The following is a 12,339-nucleotide window of genomic DNA, read 5'->3' as shown; positions in this document are numbered from 1 at the left end:
GACGGCATAGTTTCTGTCTGTTTTTTTTCTTTTTTCTGTTTTGTTTCAGCTCAATTCATTTGAATATATACAGCACACAACAAATATATGCATCACATAACAGCTGGCTCAGCAGCATCACAGAACAAATTCATCATCACACATCATAAGAAGCATCGCAAAGCATAAACATATAAGTATCATCACCACCAAGCATAAGAATCTCACAAACAACAATAAGAAACATCACAAGCATATAAGTATCATCACCACCAAGACCGCCACAATGTGACCCAAAGGCTTAAGCGCCAGGACGTCGAGCACCACGGAGGTCGTCACCGCCAAGACCGCCGAAGCCCAGGTCGTCACTGCTAGCGGCAGCGCTACCGCCAAGACCGCCTCCTCCTCCGCCTCCGCCTCCGTGGATCAGAGTGGTCGGGCTCCGTGTCTCCGGAGTGCTGCGAAGACCACCGCCAACGGTAGATCCACCTGTTCCCTGGATGTTGAAAAGACATATGCACGGGATATATGACTGTGTTGAAAGGCATGACATGCTTTGGGTGAATAGATTGGGGATGAACTAACCGGCGAGGGGCCAGCGTTCTGTGCCACAAACTCCTCAAAGCTCATCAGCACTGGTTGTGCTGGAGGGCATTGTGCTGGAGGGAACTGAGGACACCTGCCGGCCGCCATATCCTGAAAAGCCTGCTGCATCTGGCTATCCCTCTGCACTTGGTGTTCATAAAGCCTCTGATGCCACGCCATGGTCTCCTGGCGTGTGTACTCCATGTAGGCCTACGGTATGACATGATGGAACTCATAAAACTACTAAATGCGGAAAATGAAGTGAGAAATGAAGATAAGAGGGAAAATACTTACAGATTGTTGCTCCTGAAAGAGGTACTGTGTACTAGTCACTGGCTGGCTCGTGCGCTGGCTCAGGCTCGGGTCGATCCGACGAAGCTGTGTGTAGGAGATACTAGGAGTGATCACAGCATCGAGAACCGCCTCCCGACCGTGCTCCTTGGGCCCCATCCTCACCACCGCCATGTCGTCCAGAGGCGCCGCAATGGGGTCAGGTGTGTCAGGATGTAACTCCAGATACGCTTCGGAGTAGGCCTTCTTCCTCCCTGCGGTCTTCTTGCCGTAGTACTTGGGCTCGCCAGGCTTGGGGTCCTTCCGCGTATGGGCGATCTCCCACGCCTGCATGTGTGAGAGCGGCCGCTTCAGTTTCTCCTCCTGCACCACCAAACAGAGGTTAGTCATACATAAGAAAGTGATGGTAAATAGAAGAAGAATAATGTTTAATGGGGTTAGTCATACATTAACTGCCTTGTGGAGATAGTGGTTTCGGTTTCCCTGAGCATGTACTCCCTCCGTCCCTCGGTTAGCCTTATTTTTGGTTCTCATAGCCGCCCAGGCTCCAGCCTCATCACACCAAAGATCCACCAATGCCGCCCAGGACTCGTCTTTTCCATAACACCAATTTGGACACACCTACATAATAAAAGCATAATGGCATGTAGGTGTGTCCAAATTGGTGTTATGGAAGCATAATGCATAAAGCATAATGTACCACAAGGTAATGAAAGCATAATGAAAGCATAATATATGAAAGCATAATGAAAAATCTTTTATACTTACCGCCAAGAACTCGGGCCTCTCCAAGGTAATGCCCATCCTCCGCGCTTCTTCCTTGGCCATCTTCACACCAAGATAGTCGTGGTAGTATGTGGAGATGGCCACATAGCGCACCTCGTACTGCATCTGGCGGGCCTTCTTCTTGCATTGGCGCAGCACGATCTAGTCCGCTCTAGCCCTGTGCTCCGGAAGAACTCGATAGAATTTCTACAATCATGCATGAAACAAGAATGGGAGAAGCCATGAGTTAAATCATTCATGAAACTAGAATGGACTTGTGCTTCTGAAGAGAACTCACCCAGAAAGTAGTGATCACGGCCTTGGCATGGGTCTCATGGTCCGCGTGGCGGGCCGCTTCCCAGTGGTCCCAGCTCGTGGCCAAAACCCGACAGTCTGGCTGCCTGACTGGATCAGGACAGTACAACCCCGGTCAATATAACTTCAGCAAGACGGTGATGAGGCCGTTGGGAATACAGACCCCTTTAGAATATATCCAGTTGCTGCAAAAGAATGAACTATTAGCATGTGACAAGAAAAATAAATAACAACCGGAATAAGCATGTGACAAGCAACATAATGAACAACTTACTCTTTTCCCGTGGTCTCAATGAGCCACTTCTGCTCCTCAGTAGCAGGAACCTGCTTTGGTAGCTTTGCGTTGCCACGCAGCCACCCCTTCGTGTCAACCCCCTTCCCGTCACCACCATCATCCCCGCCACCACCCTCCTCCTCGCCTGCCTCCCCCTCCCCAACCTCCTCCCCAACCTCCTCCTCCTCCTCCTCCTCCTCGCCTGCCTCCTCCTCCACCTCCTCCTCCTCCTCCACCACCACCTCCTCCTCCTCCTCCTCCTCCCTAGAGTGTACCTCACTAGAGGAGGGTACCTCACTAGAGGAGGGCCTCGAAGACAACACCCCTAAGTCGGTGAGGGTGCGCTCTTTTTGGCCGCGACCCCCTGTAGTGGCTCTCCCCCCAGCACCTCGTCCTCTAGAGGCTCTTCCCCCGCCCCCTCCTCCTCTAGGGGCACCTCTCCCTCGACCTCCCTGTGAGGAGTCATCATCAAGTAGCCGAGGGGGAGGATTACGTGCTCGACCACTCCGACTAGGCAGGCCGACGACCTTGCGTAGGAAACCCACGCCGTCGGCCTTCCCCTTGCCCATGTTCCATGAACCTGCATTGAAAAGAGAAAAGGCAATTAGTAAATTAATGAAATGAAGGAAAAGGCATGATAATAAACACATTAATAAAAATGCATAAAAAGGCATATTCCTAAACTATAGAAAAAAAATACTTGAAACGTACATCTGCTAGAACCCATATGAATCATCACTGTTGTAACCTCTTTCTCGGTCCGTCTCATCATCACTATCAATCATATCATCTTCGTTGTCCGATGGAGGTGGAGGCTCTTCCTCGTCGTCAACGTCTTCGTTTAACTTTTCTAGCATAAGTATGTCATTTTCATTGACAATGGTCTCACCATCATTCCGTGCACCGTCGACATTTGGGTCCACATCATCATCACCCAATGGTCCAGCGTCATCGTTTCTAACCACATCATCATCATCATCATCATCATCATCAGGTTGCTCTTGATAGAACACTCCCCCGTATGTCATGGGGTTAATGTTGTAGTAATCGTCTTCATTCGGGTCTGGTAGCTTACCATGTGGCGACACCTTGAACACAATTTCCCAACCCTTTAGATACACTTTCTGGCATGGGTAAGGCAGATAATATACTTGTGTAGCTTGGGTAGCCGCAATGAAGAGATCGGCTCCGGCATAGACGGTTGATGGTTTAACTTTGACCAAACCAATGGAAGGCGTATGTTTTACCCCCTCCCGCGGATCGAACCATCGGCATTTGAACACAGGCAGACTTAGGGTCTCATGCCCCTGGCGGAATTTAACCTCGTATATATTTTGTACCCTTCCGTAGTAGTCTACTGAATTTTGACCGGGGGTGTACACTCCAGTATTTATAGTTTTGGGATTGGGGCGGCTGTTTTGGTGCTCCTCTGTATGGAAGCGATACCCATTCACATCATACTTTTTACATGTCATGACGGCAGGGTCAAAACCCATGGAAACCCATCTCAATTCATCATCCATAGATATGTTCAGATCTTTTCCCTACAAGTATAATGGAAATTGTTGCGTGCATTAGTTCGGTTAACTAATAAATGTTGAAGTAGGTATTTAATAGGGGAGTGTGGAAAATTACTTTCTCCATGAACCAAGCAACAACGTCCAGGGTTTCCATGACGGAGAAGAGTAAGTGCCTCCGCCTCAGTAGGAGGATTCACTCCCGTCCATTCCTCTCGAACGAAATCACTAAAAAAAGATAAGCGGTGTTAGACCGGGACTAAGTGAACATGAAACATGATAATGTGGAAGACATAAAGGAATGGTGTAGTGGTATTACCTCATCCACACTTCCTCAACTTCCTTGATGTTGTGCAAGATATAGAACATGAGGTCCTCCCACTCTTGTCGTGGCATGTTATAAGATTTCGAGGCCCCAGCCCTCCCACCTTGCGCGTTGAATAGATCGAGTCTGGGTTGATACTTGGGCTCTTCTATATTGTATCGAGGCACCTTGTTATGCAGATGGGGAACATGGTCTGGATAGTATGATGTCCTGAGGTCTGACACCTCCTCTAGGATAACTGCCTCAGCTATGGAAGCTTCAATCTTAGCTTTGTTTCCACATTTCCGTCGGAGATGCTTGTTCTGCCTCTCAGGGCCGTACTGCCAGCGATTTTGCACAGGGCCCCCCAACAATACCTCGTTCGTGAGGTGCAGAATGAGATGTGTCATCGGAGTAAAGAAGCCTGGCGAAAAGATCTTCTCTAGCTTGACTATCAACTCTGGTGCCTTCTTATGCAATTTTTCAATCACCTCTTTACTTACTTCTTTAGCATAGAGCGTGCAGAAGAAATGGCTAAGCTCGGCAAGCACTCGCCAGACATGCTCGGGGACATAGCCTCGAACCATCACCGGCATTATCCGCTCAATCCATACATGGTAGTCATGACTCTTCAGGCCGGTCACTTTGCCCGTTGAAAGATTGACTCCCTTACTTATATTCGATGCATAACCATCGGTGAACTTCAAAATTTGTTTCAGCCAGATAAGTACTTCTTTTTTTTCTGGCGGTTTAAGGACAAAGTCAGCATCTGGCTTGAACCAGTTTTTTCGACCGCCTGTGGGAGGCTTCATGTTCAGGCGTGGTCTATCACAAATTCTCTGTTGATCGGCTCTAGCTTTTACGTTATCCTTCGTCTTATCAGGAATGTTGAGGATCGTGTGGAAAAGGGACTCTGCCACATTCTTTTCGGTGTGCATCACATCAATATTGTAAGGAAGTTTGAGGTCCTTGAAATAGGGAAGCTGCGAGAAGGGGGTAATGTGCGTCCAGTTGTGCGTCTCACCATATCCCTTGAAGCCTTTGGCTTTGGCTTTGCCTTTGCCTTTGACTTTGGGCTTGAGAGCTTTTAGCTGAGCAAGAACATCTGCCCCCAAAAATGTTGGAATGTCGGTTACTTCATGAACAACCCGGCCTTTCGTGAAGGTCTTCTTGTCTTCCCTGTCTGGATGGTCTGGAGGGAGGAACTATCGATGCAGGTCAAAGGCTACATACTTGCCACCCTTACTCAGCCAAATCATTCGCAGAGCCTGCATGCACACTGGGCATGGCATCTTACCACTTGTACACCATCCGCAGAATAGAGCATAGCTGGGAAAGTCATGCATGCAATAGTGCAAACAAACTTTCATCAAGAAATTTCTCTGCAGATCCCGGTCGTATGTCAACCTCGGAAAGTACCAAGAATGGTGCAAAGCATCCACAAGTGGCTGCATAAACACACCCAATTGCTTCCCCGGGTAGTCAGGCCCTGGAATGATGAGCGACAAGAACATGGTCTTCCGTTGCATTAGGGCACCGGGAGGAAGATTGAGCGAAATTACAAACACAGGCCAGCAGCTGTATGGATTGGACGACATACCATATGGATTCAACCCATCACCTGATATGGCTATTCTGACATTCCCAGCCTCGGCTGCTTCCTCGGGGTATTCTTCATCGAATGACTTCCATGCTTCCCCTCCCGATGGATGTATGATTTTTTTTTGGATTGTACCTTATACCTTCCTTGTGCCACTTCATCATTTTGGCAGACTCCTTCGTGATGAAAAGGCGCTGCAATCTTTTTATAAAATCAAGATACCGAAGAACCTTAACGGGGATGGTTAGCTGCTTTTTCTCACCATCCTCACCGACCACCTCAATGTACCGAGACGAACCGCACTTCCTACAGTACTTGTCATCCGCATACTCGTGCCTAAACAAAAGGCAATTCTTCGGGCAAACATCTATTTTCTCATAATCTATAAAGAGTGCCTTCATGATTTTCTTTGTATCGTACATGCTTTTCGGCAGTTCATGACCCTCAGGGAGGCTGTTAGCCCATACTCCCAGGAATGCTTCGAAGCATTTCTGGCTACAGCCGTACTCAGCCTTCACTGCAATCAGTTGCGAGATGGCATCCAGCTGAGATATTTTCGCACCCGCATAAAGAGGTTTCTTCGACGAGGCCAAGACCTCCAAGAAGGCCTTTGCGGTTGCCTCCGGCCCCTCCGGTTCATTCTCTGAAGGTGTCGCATTTGCCGTTTCTGCAACAATGACATCATCTAGCATGTCCCTGACCCCGTCGTCCTCATATCCATCGATGCGTTGTCGCATCACCTCCTCTCTACCACGGTCCTGCTCGGCTATGTTTATCGGCGGCATGTCAAAGTTTGGCATATATCCGTGTGTGCGAAGGTGCTCACTCATCTCCGTCTGATTTCTACGGTGACGTCTGGCACATCTCGCACAGGGGCATGGTGGGATAATTCTCATTGGACGACGGAATATCTCCTTCAAATACACATCGGTTTTCGCGATCCACTCTGATGTTACTCGATTCCGACGTATAAAACCACTGTACATCCACTGATTATCTGCCATCCTCTGCTTTTTTGCAAGCCACACAACATAATTAAGGATTCACTTAAATTAATCACATCAAATTTTCAGTTTCTACTGCGTTGAATCCACCTACATCTCTAATAGGTAAAGATGGGTCCTAATCCCACCCGAGGATGTGTAGATTGAGTACGTTCTCCATTCTACCCCGTTCTGAGACAAAATTTCGGCAGCACCTCCCCACTGTTCTCCAGATACACGTCTCGGCAAATAGCCGAGAGAATGTGCTCCGGAGAACAATGGGGAGGCACCGCCGAAATCCTGTCTCAGAACGGGGTAGAACATGGAGAACATACCCAATCTACACATCCTCGGGCTGTCCATGGAAAACGCTGAACAATCCGAAAGAGCTGCGGTGATAAATATGCAATTGAATGCATATTTATCGATGCAACCCTTTCGGACGGGAGACGCCTAGGTTACGCCACTTGACTTGAGAATGAAATCTAGTGATATGAAAAATTGGAGGAGATGGACTTGTAGCTCACCCTCGGCTGTAGAGGAAGTAGTCGAACAGTAGAGGGATGCTCAGGGGGACCAACGCGCCGGACAACGGTCACTCCAATGAAATGCTAAACCACAAAGCCTGCAAATTCCATCGCGACAAAAAATTAGAACATCACAACTCATAGAGCATATTTAAAACATTTAAACATGCATTCATTTATTTTTGCATCATGTAGGCAAAAAAACTAACAACATTAACAATATATTCATCATCGTCATCACATATTCATCATCATCATTATCACCTATTCGTCTAACCAAATTTTTTTACTACCTATATTCATCATCGTCATCACATATTCATCATCGTCATCACATATTCATCATCGCCATCACATATTCATCATCGTCACCAAAAAAATTTCAAGGTATGCAACATATAGCATCTCATCTAACCAAATTTTTTACTACCTATCTCACTATCCATCTAACTATCTACCTATCTAACTATCTATCTAACTATGTATCTAACTATCTATCTAACTATGTATCTAACTATCTAAATAACTATCTAACTATCTATATCTAACTAGCTACAAAATTACTAAAAAACACTAAAAACTTCAAAAAAATCACCTTCGAGAGGGCCGGCCGGAGTTGGGGCGGGGAGGCGCGGGGCGGCCGGCGCAGGGTCGGGGCGGGGCGGCCGGCGCGAGGTCGGGGCAGGGAGCCGCGGGGTCGGGGCGGGGCGGCCGGAGTGGGGCGGCGGCGGGCTCGGGGCGGGGCGGCGCGGGGTCGGGGCGGGGAGGCGCGGGCAGCGGCGGGCTCGGGGCCGGGGGTGGCGTGCTTAGGGCGGGCGGCGGAGGTGGTGGGCGGCGGCGCGGGTGTGGGTCGGGGAGGAAGAGGGACATGGCGAATGGGTGGTGCGGGGGCGAACCGCAAGGGGATAAGGCCGGCCCTATGCCGACGGCCTGGCCGTCGGCATAGGCCCGCCACTTTGCCACGTCATCGATCCGTGGACATGTGCGTTTGTATGCCGATGGCAAGGCCGTCGGCATAGATAGGAGGCCTATGCCGACGGCTATGCCGTAGGCATAGATGGCAACTGCTTTTTTAAAAAAAAATAGTCCCACCTCGCCGAGGGAAAAGCAATTTGACCTGTTTAAATAGTTCACTAATCCATACGTTATAAGCTCCGGTATTCATTAGACTTACATGAAGAAAATGGACAGTTGCTGTGAACTTTTCAGTGCTCGGTATTAGATGTTCTGCGGTAACGATGCCATCGCCGTCCGTGAGGGGGGGGCACGCCCCGGAGACGCGTCCCGCCTCTTCGGACATGCCACCACACCACCCCGCATGTATGAGGGCCCGGTGCGACGCTCCGGTGGCATTGCTACCCCCCCCCCAGTGCCCCTGTCCCGCCTAACCCTGTACCGTTTGACCACGGGATCTACCCCTTTGACTTTGCACGGACGGGCTTTGACCAGTGGACCTCCCCACCCGGTTGTGTTAGGTCAGCCCATAGGAACACTTTGGAGCAACATCCGGGCCAGACCCACAGCAAGATCCCCTCCGTGTAGACCCCACGCGTCCGTTTCCCCCCTCCAGGTGCCGGCGGCAGCGCCGTCCGTGAGGGGGGCACACCCCGGACACGCGTGCCGGGCGTTTGCAACCGCCACAACACTTCCAGACTTGTGAGAGGCCGCCGGCGCAAGATTTGGCGGCATGCTAGCCCCCGGAGGCCGCCGGCCACAGCCATAGACGCGCGAAGGGCAATCCGCGTAGAGAGAATTTTTCGGATACTTCTCCATCACCAAAAATTATGAAAAAATACCATCGTTCCTATAGCACATGTGCCCACATCGTGCAAAAAAAAATCATGATTTTATCGCGCTCCGAGTATTTAGTAATATTGACGCCGCATCGTTACCGCAGAACGTCTACTACCGTGTCATCGCCGTCCGTGAGGGGGGGGCCACGCCCCGGAGACCCAACCCAACACTAGATTCCCTCAGGTTCCACCGCACCCACACCATCCCCCCCTCTAAGTGACGGCTGCTCTGCCTTCCGTGGAGGGGGGCCACACCATGGAGCCCCAAGACGGGCGTCTACACATGCCAGAACACTTTCACACATGCATCGGGACCCGTGCGATGTTTCGGTGGCATAGCTATACCCCGAAGGCCACCCCGAATCCCAGTTGACCAGTAGATCTAGCCGTTTGACTTTCGTCGGACGGGCTTTGACCGGTGGACTCTTCCACCTGGTTGCGATAGGTCAGCCCATAGCAACATCCCCGAACACGGTCTGGACCCAACCCAACACTAGATTCCCTCCGGTTCCACCGCACCCGCACCATCCCCCCCCCCAAGTGACGGTGGCTCTGCCTTCTGTGGAGGGGGCCACACCATGGAGCCCCAAGACGGGCGTCTACGCATGCCAGAACACTTTCACACATGCATCAGGACCCGTGCGATGTTTCGGTGGCATAGCTACACCCCGAAGGCCACCCCGAATCCTAGTCGACGAGTAGATCTAGCCCTTTGACTTTCGCCGGGCGGGCTTTGACCGGTGGACTCTTCCACCTGGTTGCGATAGGTCAGCCCATAGCAACATCCCCGAACATGGTTTGGACCCAACCCAACACTAGATTCCCTCCGGTTCCACCGCACCCGCACCTTCCCCCTCCAAGTGACGGCGGCTCTGCCTTCCGTGGAGGGGGCCACACCATGGAGCCCCAAGACGGGCGTCTACGCATGCCAGAACACTTTCACACATGCATCGGGACCCATGCGATGTTTCGGTAGCATAGCTACACCCCGAAGGCCACCCCGAATCCCCCCTCTAACCAGATTCCCTCCATGTCGACCGTTTCCCCCCTCCGTGACACGGCGGCAGTGACGTCCGTGAGGGGGGCAATCGATATACCATCGGGGCATGTTTTTTGTTTAGATAAGGCACATTTATGTTGTGAAAAAAATACAAAATAAAAAATATATAAACTAAAAATAAAAAATAAAGGTATGCCGACGGCAAGGCCGTCGGCATAGCTGCGCACACGGAGCTACGATCCCACGGATCGATGACATGGCATTGCACGCGGATTGATGACGTGGCAGATAGCATGGGCTAGGACTATGCCGACGGCTGTGCCGTCGGCATATCTCTGCCACACCACAGGCCCTCACTCCCTCGGATCGATGACGTGTCGACGGCGCGGATCGATGATGTTAGCATAGCTATGCCGACGGCCGCAGTTATCCCCCGTCGGCGTAGTTTTGACGCCGTCAAACGGTCGCCGCTAATCGGGTAGGTGGGCCCTTTCTATGCCGATGGCCTCTTCTATGCCGACGGTCCCCGTAGGCGTACCGCGAGCTGTCCCGACGGCCGTAATATGCCGATGGCCCCCGTCGGCATAGATACACATATGCCGACGGCTATTCTACGCCTACGGCCTGCCCTTGGCCGTCGGCATATGTCCATTTATGCCGACGGGCGCCGTCGGCATAGATGAGGCCGTCGGCAACTAGATAATTTCTGGTAGTGATTAGGGTACTCACTTTTCTCCAGCGTCCTCGGCCGCTGCTCAGGTCCGCTGCCTCGAAGACCTCGATCCCACTCCTCTTTTGTTCCACCATCAACAACCGATCGCCGGATGCAACCAGGTAGTAGTAAGGGACGCCAATGTACCATATGTCATCATCATCTTTTGGCGTGGTGACCACGCATTGAACGCTGACATGGTTGTCGCCGACGATTTCCATGGCGTAAAGACATAGAGGGTGCATGTTAAAATGCTTTGTGGTGAGGACGTAGAGCTTGCCTCGGAAGAACGCCATGTCGAGGACGGACGTATAAGTGTCTTGAGGGGGTGTCCACTTCCATTCCACGGTCGTCGTTTGGGGCCGGCTGATAGAGACGGTGACGCTGTGAACGTGCATTCCGGGTCCTGTCCGGACGGCGACGGCGTGGTCGGACATCACCACCACCTTGCGGATGTTGCTGGTGTCGAGCAGGACGCCCGGCCGAGTGCACAGACAGTTGAGGTCGACGCACCGCGGGGCCATCGCCACCCGGGAGAGAGGGTTCATCAGAGAGCACCCGTGGTTTCTGTGCACGAGGAAGAGGGTGCTGCCGCCGGTGGAGACACGATGAGCCACGTCGTCCTCCTCGGTGGACCTCGCCGTCGGGGAGGCTGAGGAAGGAGCCGTCGCGGAGGGCGAGCCACGGGAGCAGCGCTGGAAGCGCAGGCTGCAGGCGCGCGGCGGCGCGCCACGGGCGGCAGACGGCGCGCAGGCGGACGCGGTCGGCGTGGGACGGCACGCGCTGGAGGACGAGGCCCAAGAGCTCCGACGGGAGGTCCTGCCATGGGGGACGACGGCTGCCGTGACTCGGCGGCGCCAGGGCCTCCATCGCCCGGGCGTACGCTTTGCCCTAGATGGGTCTGATCGATCCTCTAGTTTCTTGATTGACTCGGTTATATGTGAGAGATATTCAAAGTCCAGTCCAAACAAACACGCACGATAATGTCGTTTCTATATTTATCGAACGAACAGATATTGGAGGCGCAAAATACCTGGTTCTCCTTCAATGTCAAAGTGCTGCGTTCAAAACAAATCTTGAAGGAGAACCAAATTCTTCAAGATTTTCTTCGACGGCAATCTCTTGACTTTTAACGAACAAAGCTTTGCACAATTAATACCAACACACCGTTACTTTTTTTTAGATAAACTACGTGTCATTCATTCAACAGCTGGATTACAAACCCACGCGTAACCATGATGTAGAGACAATCAGAAGATCACATGCACAACAACTTGCAGACAGGACCCCATAAAAAATAAAACGACAACTCTAGGGGACCTAATGCAAGAGAACCAACCATCGCCGCCGTATGCCGTCGTGGCCGAAGTTTTGCCGGCAATAGGGGACACACGAACTTGGCCAGAACAAAAGAAACGCCATAGCAGACAAACCTACGTTGTGAACCGATGAAGTGGGTCGCTGCGCGACCCGAGACCTTGTGGCTCATCGGTCAGGGATCTATTTAGAGCCATTGAGTGGCGGTGGATGTCATCCCGTGTCAGGAGGGCTCATGTTCCGTTTTTAGGTGTTTTTTTAAGGGTACATCTAAGTGATTTAATTAAGCTAGAAAGAAAAAAAATACAAAAAAATGTTTGTACGAATCTTAGTGTAAAATCAATGATATAGGACTTAGATGTGCAATACTTAGAGCA

At 51.2% G+C, this 12,339-nt stretch overlaps 1 protein-coding gene across 1 annotated transcript; it reads right to left on the bottom strand.

Moving 5' to 3' along the window:
- Positions 1-280: 280 nt before the first annotated feature.
- Positions 281-1,222, bottom strand: LOC125546617. The gene is made up of 3 exons (XM_048710805.1): positions 859-1,222; positions 565-774; positions 281-475 (listed from the first exon to the last, which is right to left on the bottom strand). Exons 1-3 carry the CDS (start codon positions 1,186-1,188, stop codon positions 281-283), a joined length of 735 nt encoding a protein of 244 aa, XP_048566762.1. The 5' UTR covers positions 1,189-1,222.
- Positions 1,223-12,339: the final 11,117 nt, after the last annotated feature.

This window comes from Triticum urartu, chromosome 3, assembly GCF_003073215.2.
Source record: "Triticum urartu cultivar G1812 chromosome 3, Tu2.1, whole genome shotgun sequence".
Taxonomy (NCBI): domain Eukaryota; kingdom Viridiplantae; phylum Streptophyta; class Magnoliopsida; order Poales; family Poaceae; genus Triticum; species Triticum urartu.
The sequence above is the reverse complement of the archived record's forward strand: the minus strand, read 5'-3'. Positions and strand labels throughout refer to the sequence as shown.

Coding starts and splice junctions, on each gene's coding strand:
- LOC125546617 (XM_048710805.1), bottom strand. CDS start 1,188: ATGCAGGCGTGGGAGATCGCCCATACGCGGAAGGACCCCAAGCCTGGC. Junction 775..858: donor TCTTTCAGGAGCAACAATCT/GTAAGTATTTTC, acceptor GTCATACCGTAG/GCCTACATGGAGTACACACG. Junction 476..564: donor AGAACGCTGGCCCCTCGCCG/GTTAGTTCATCC, acceptor TTCAACATCCAG/GGAACAGGTGGATCTACCGT.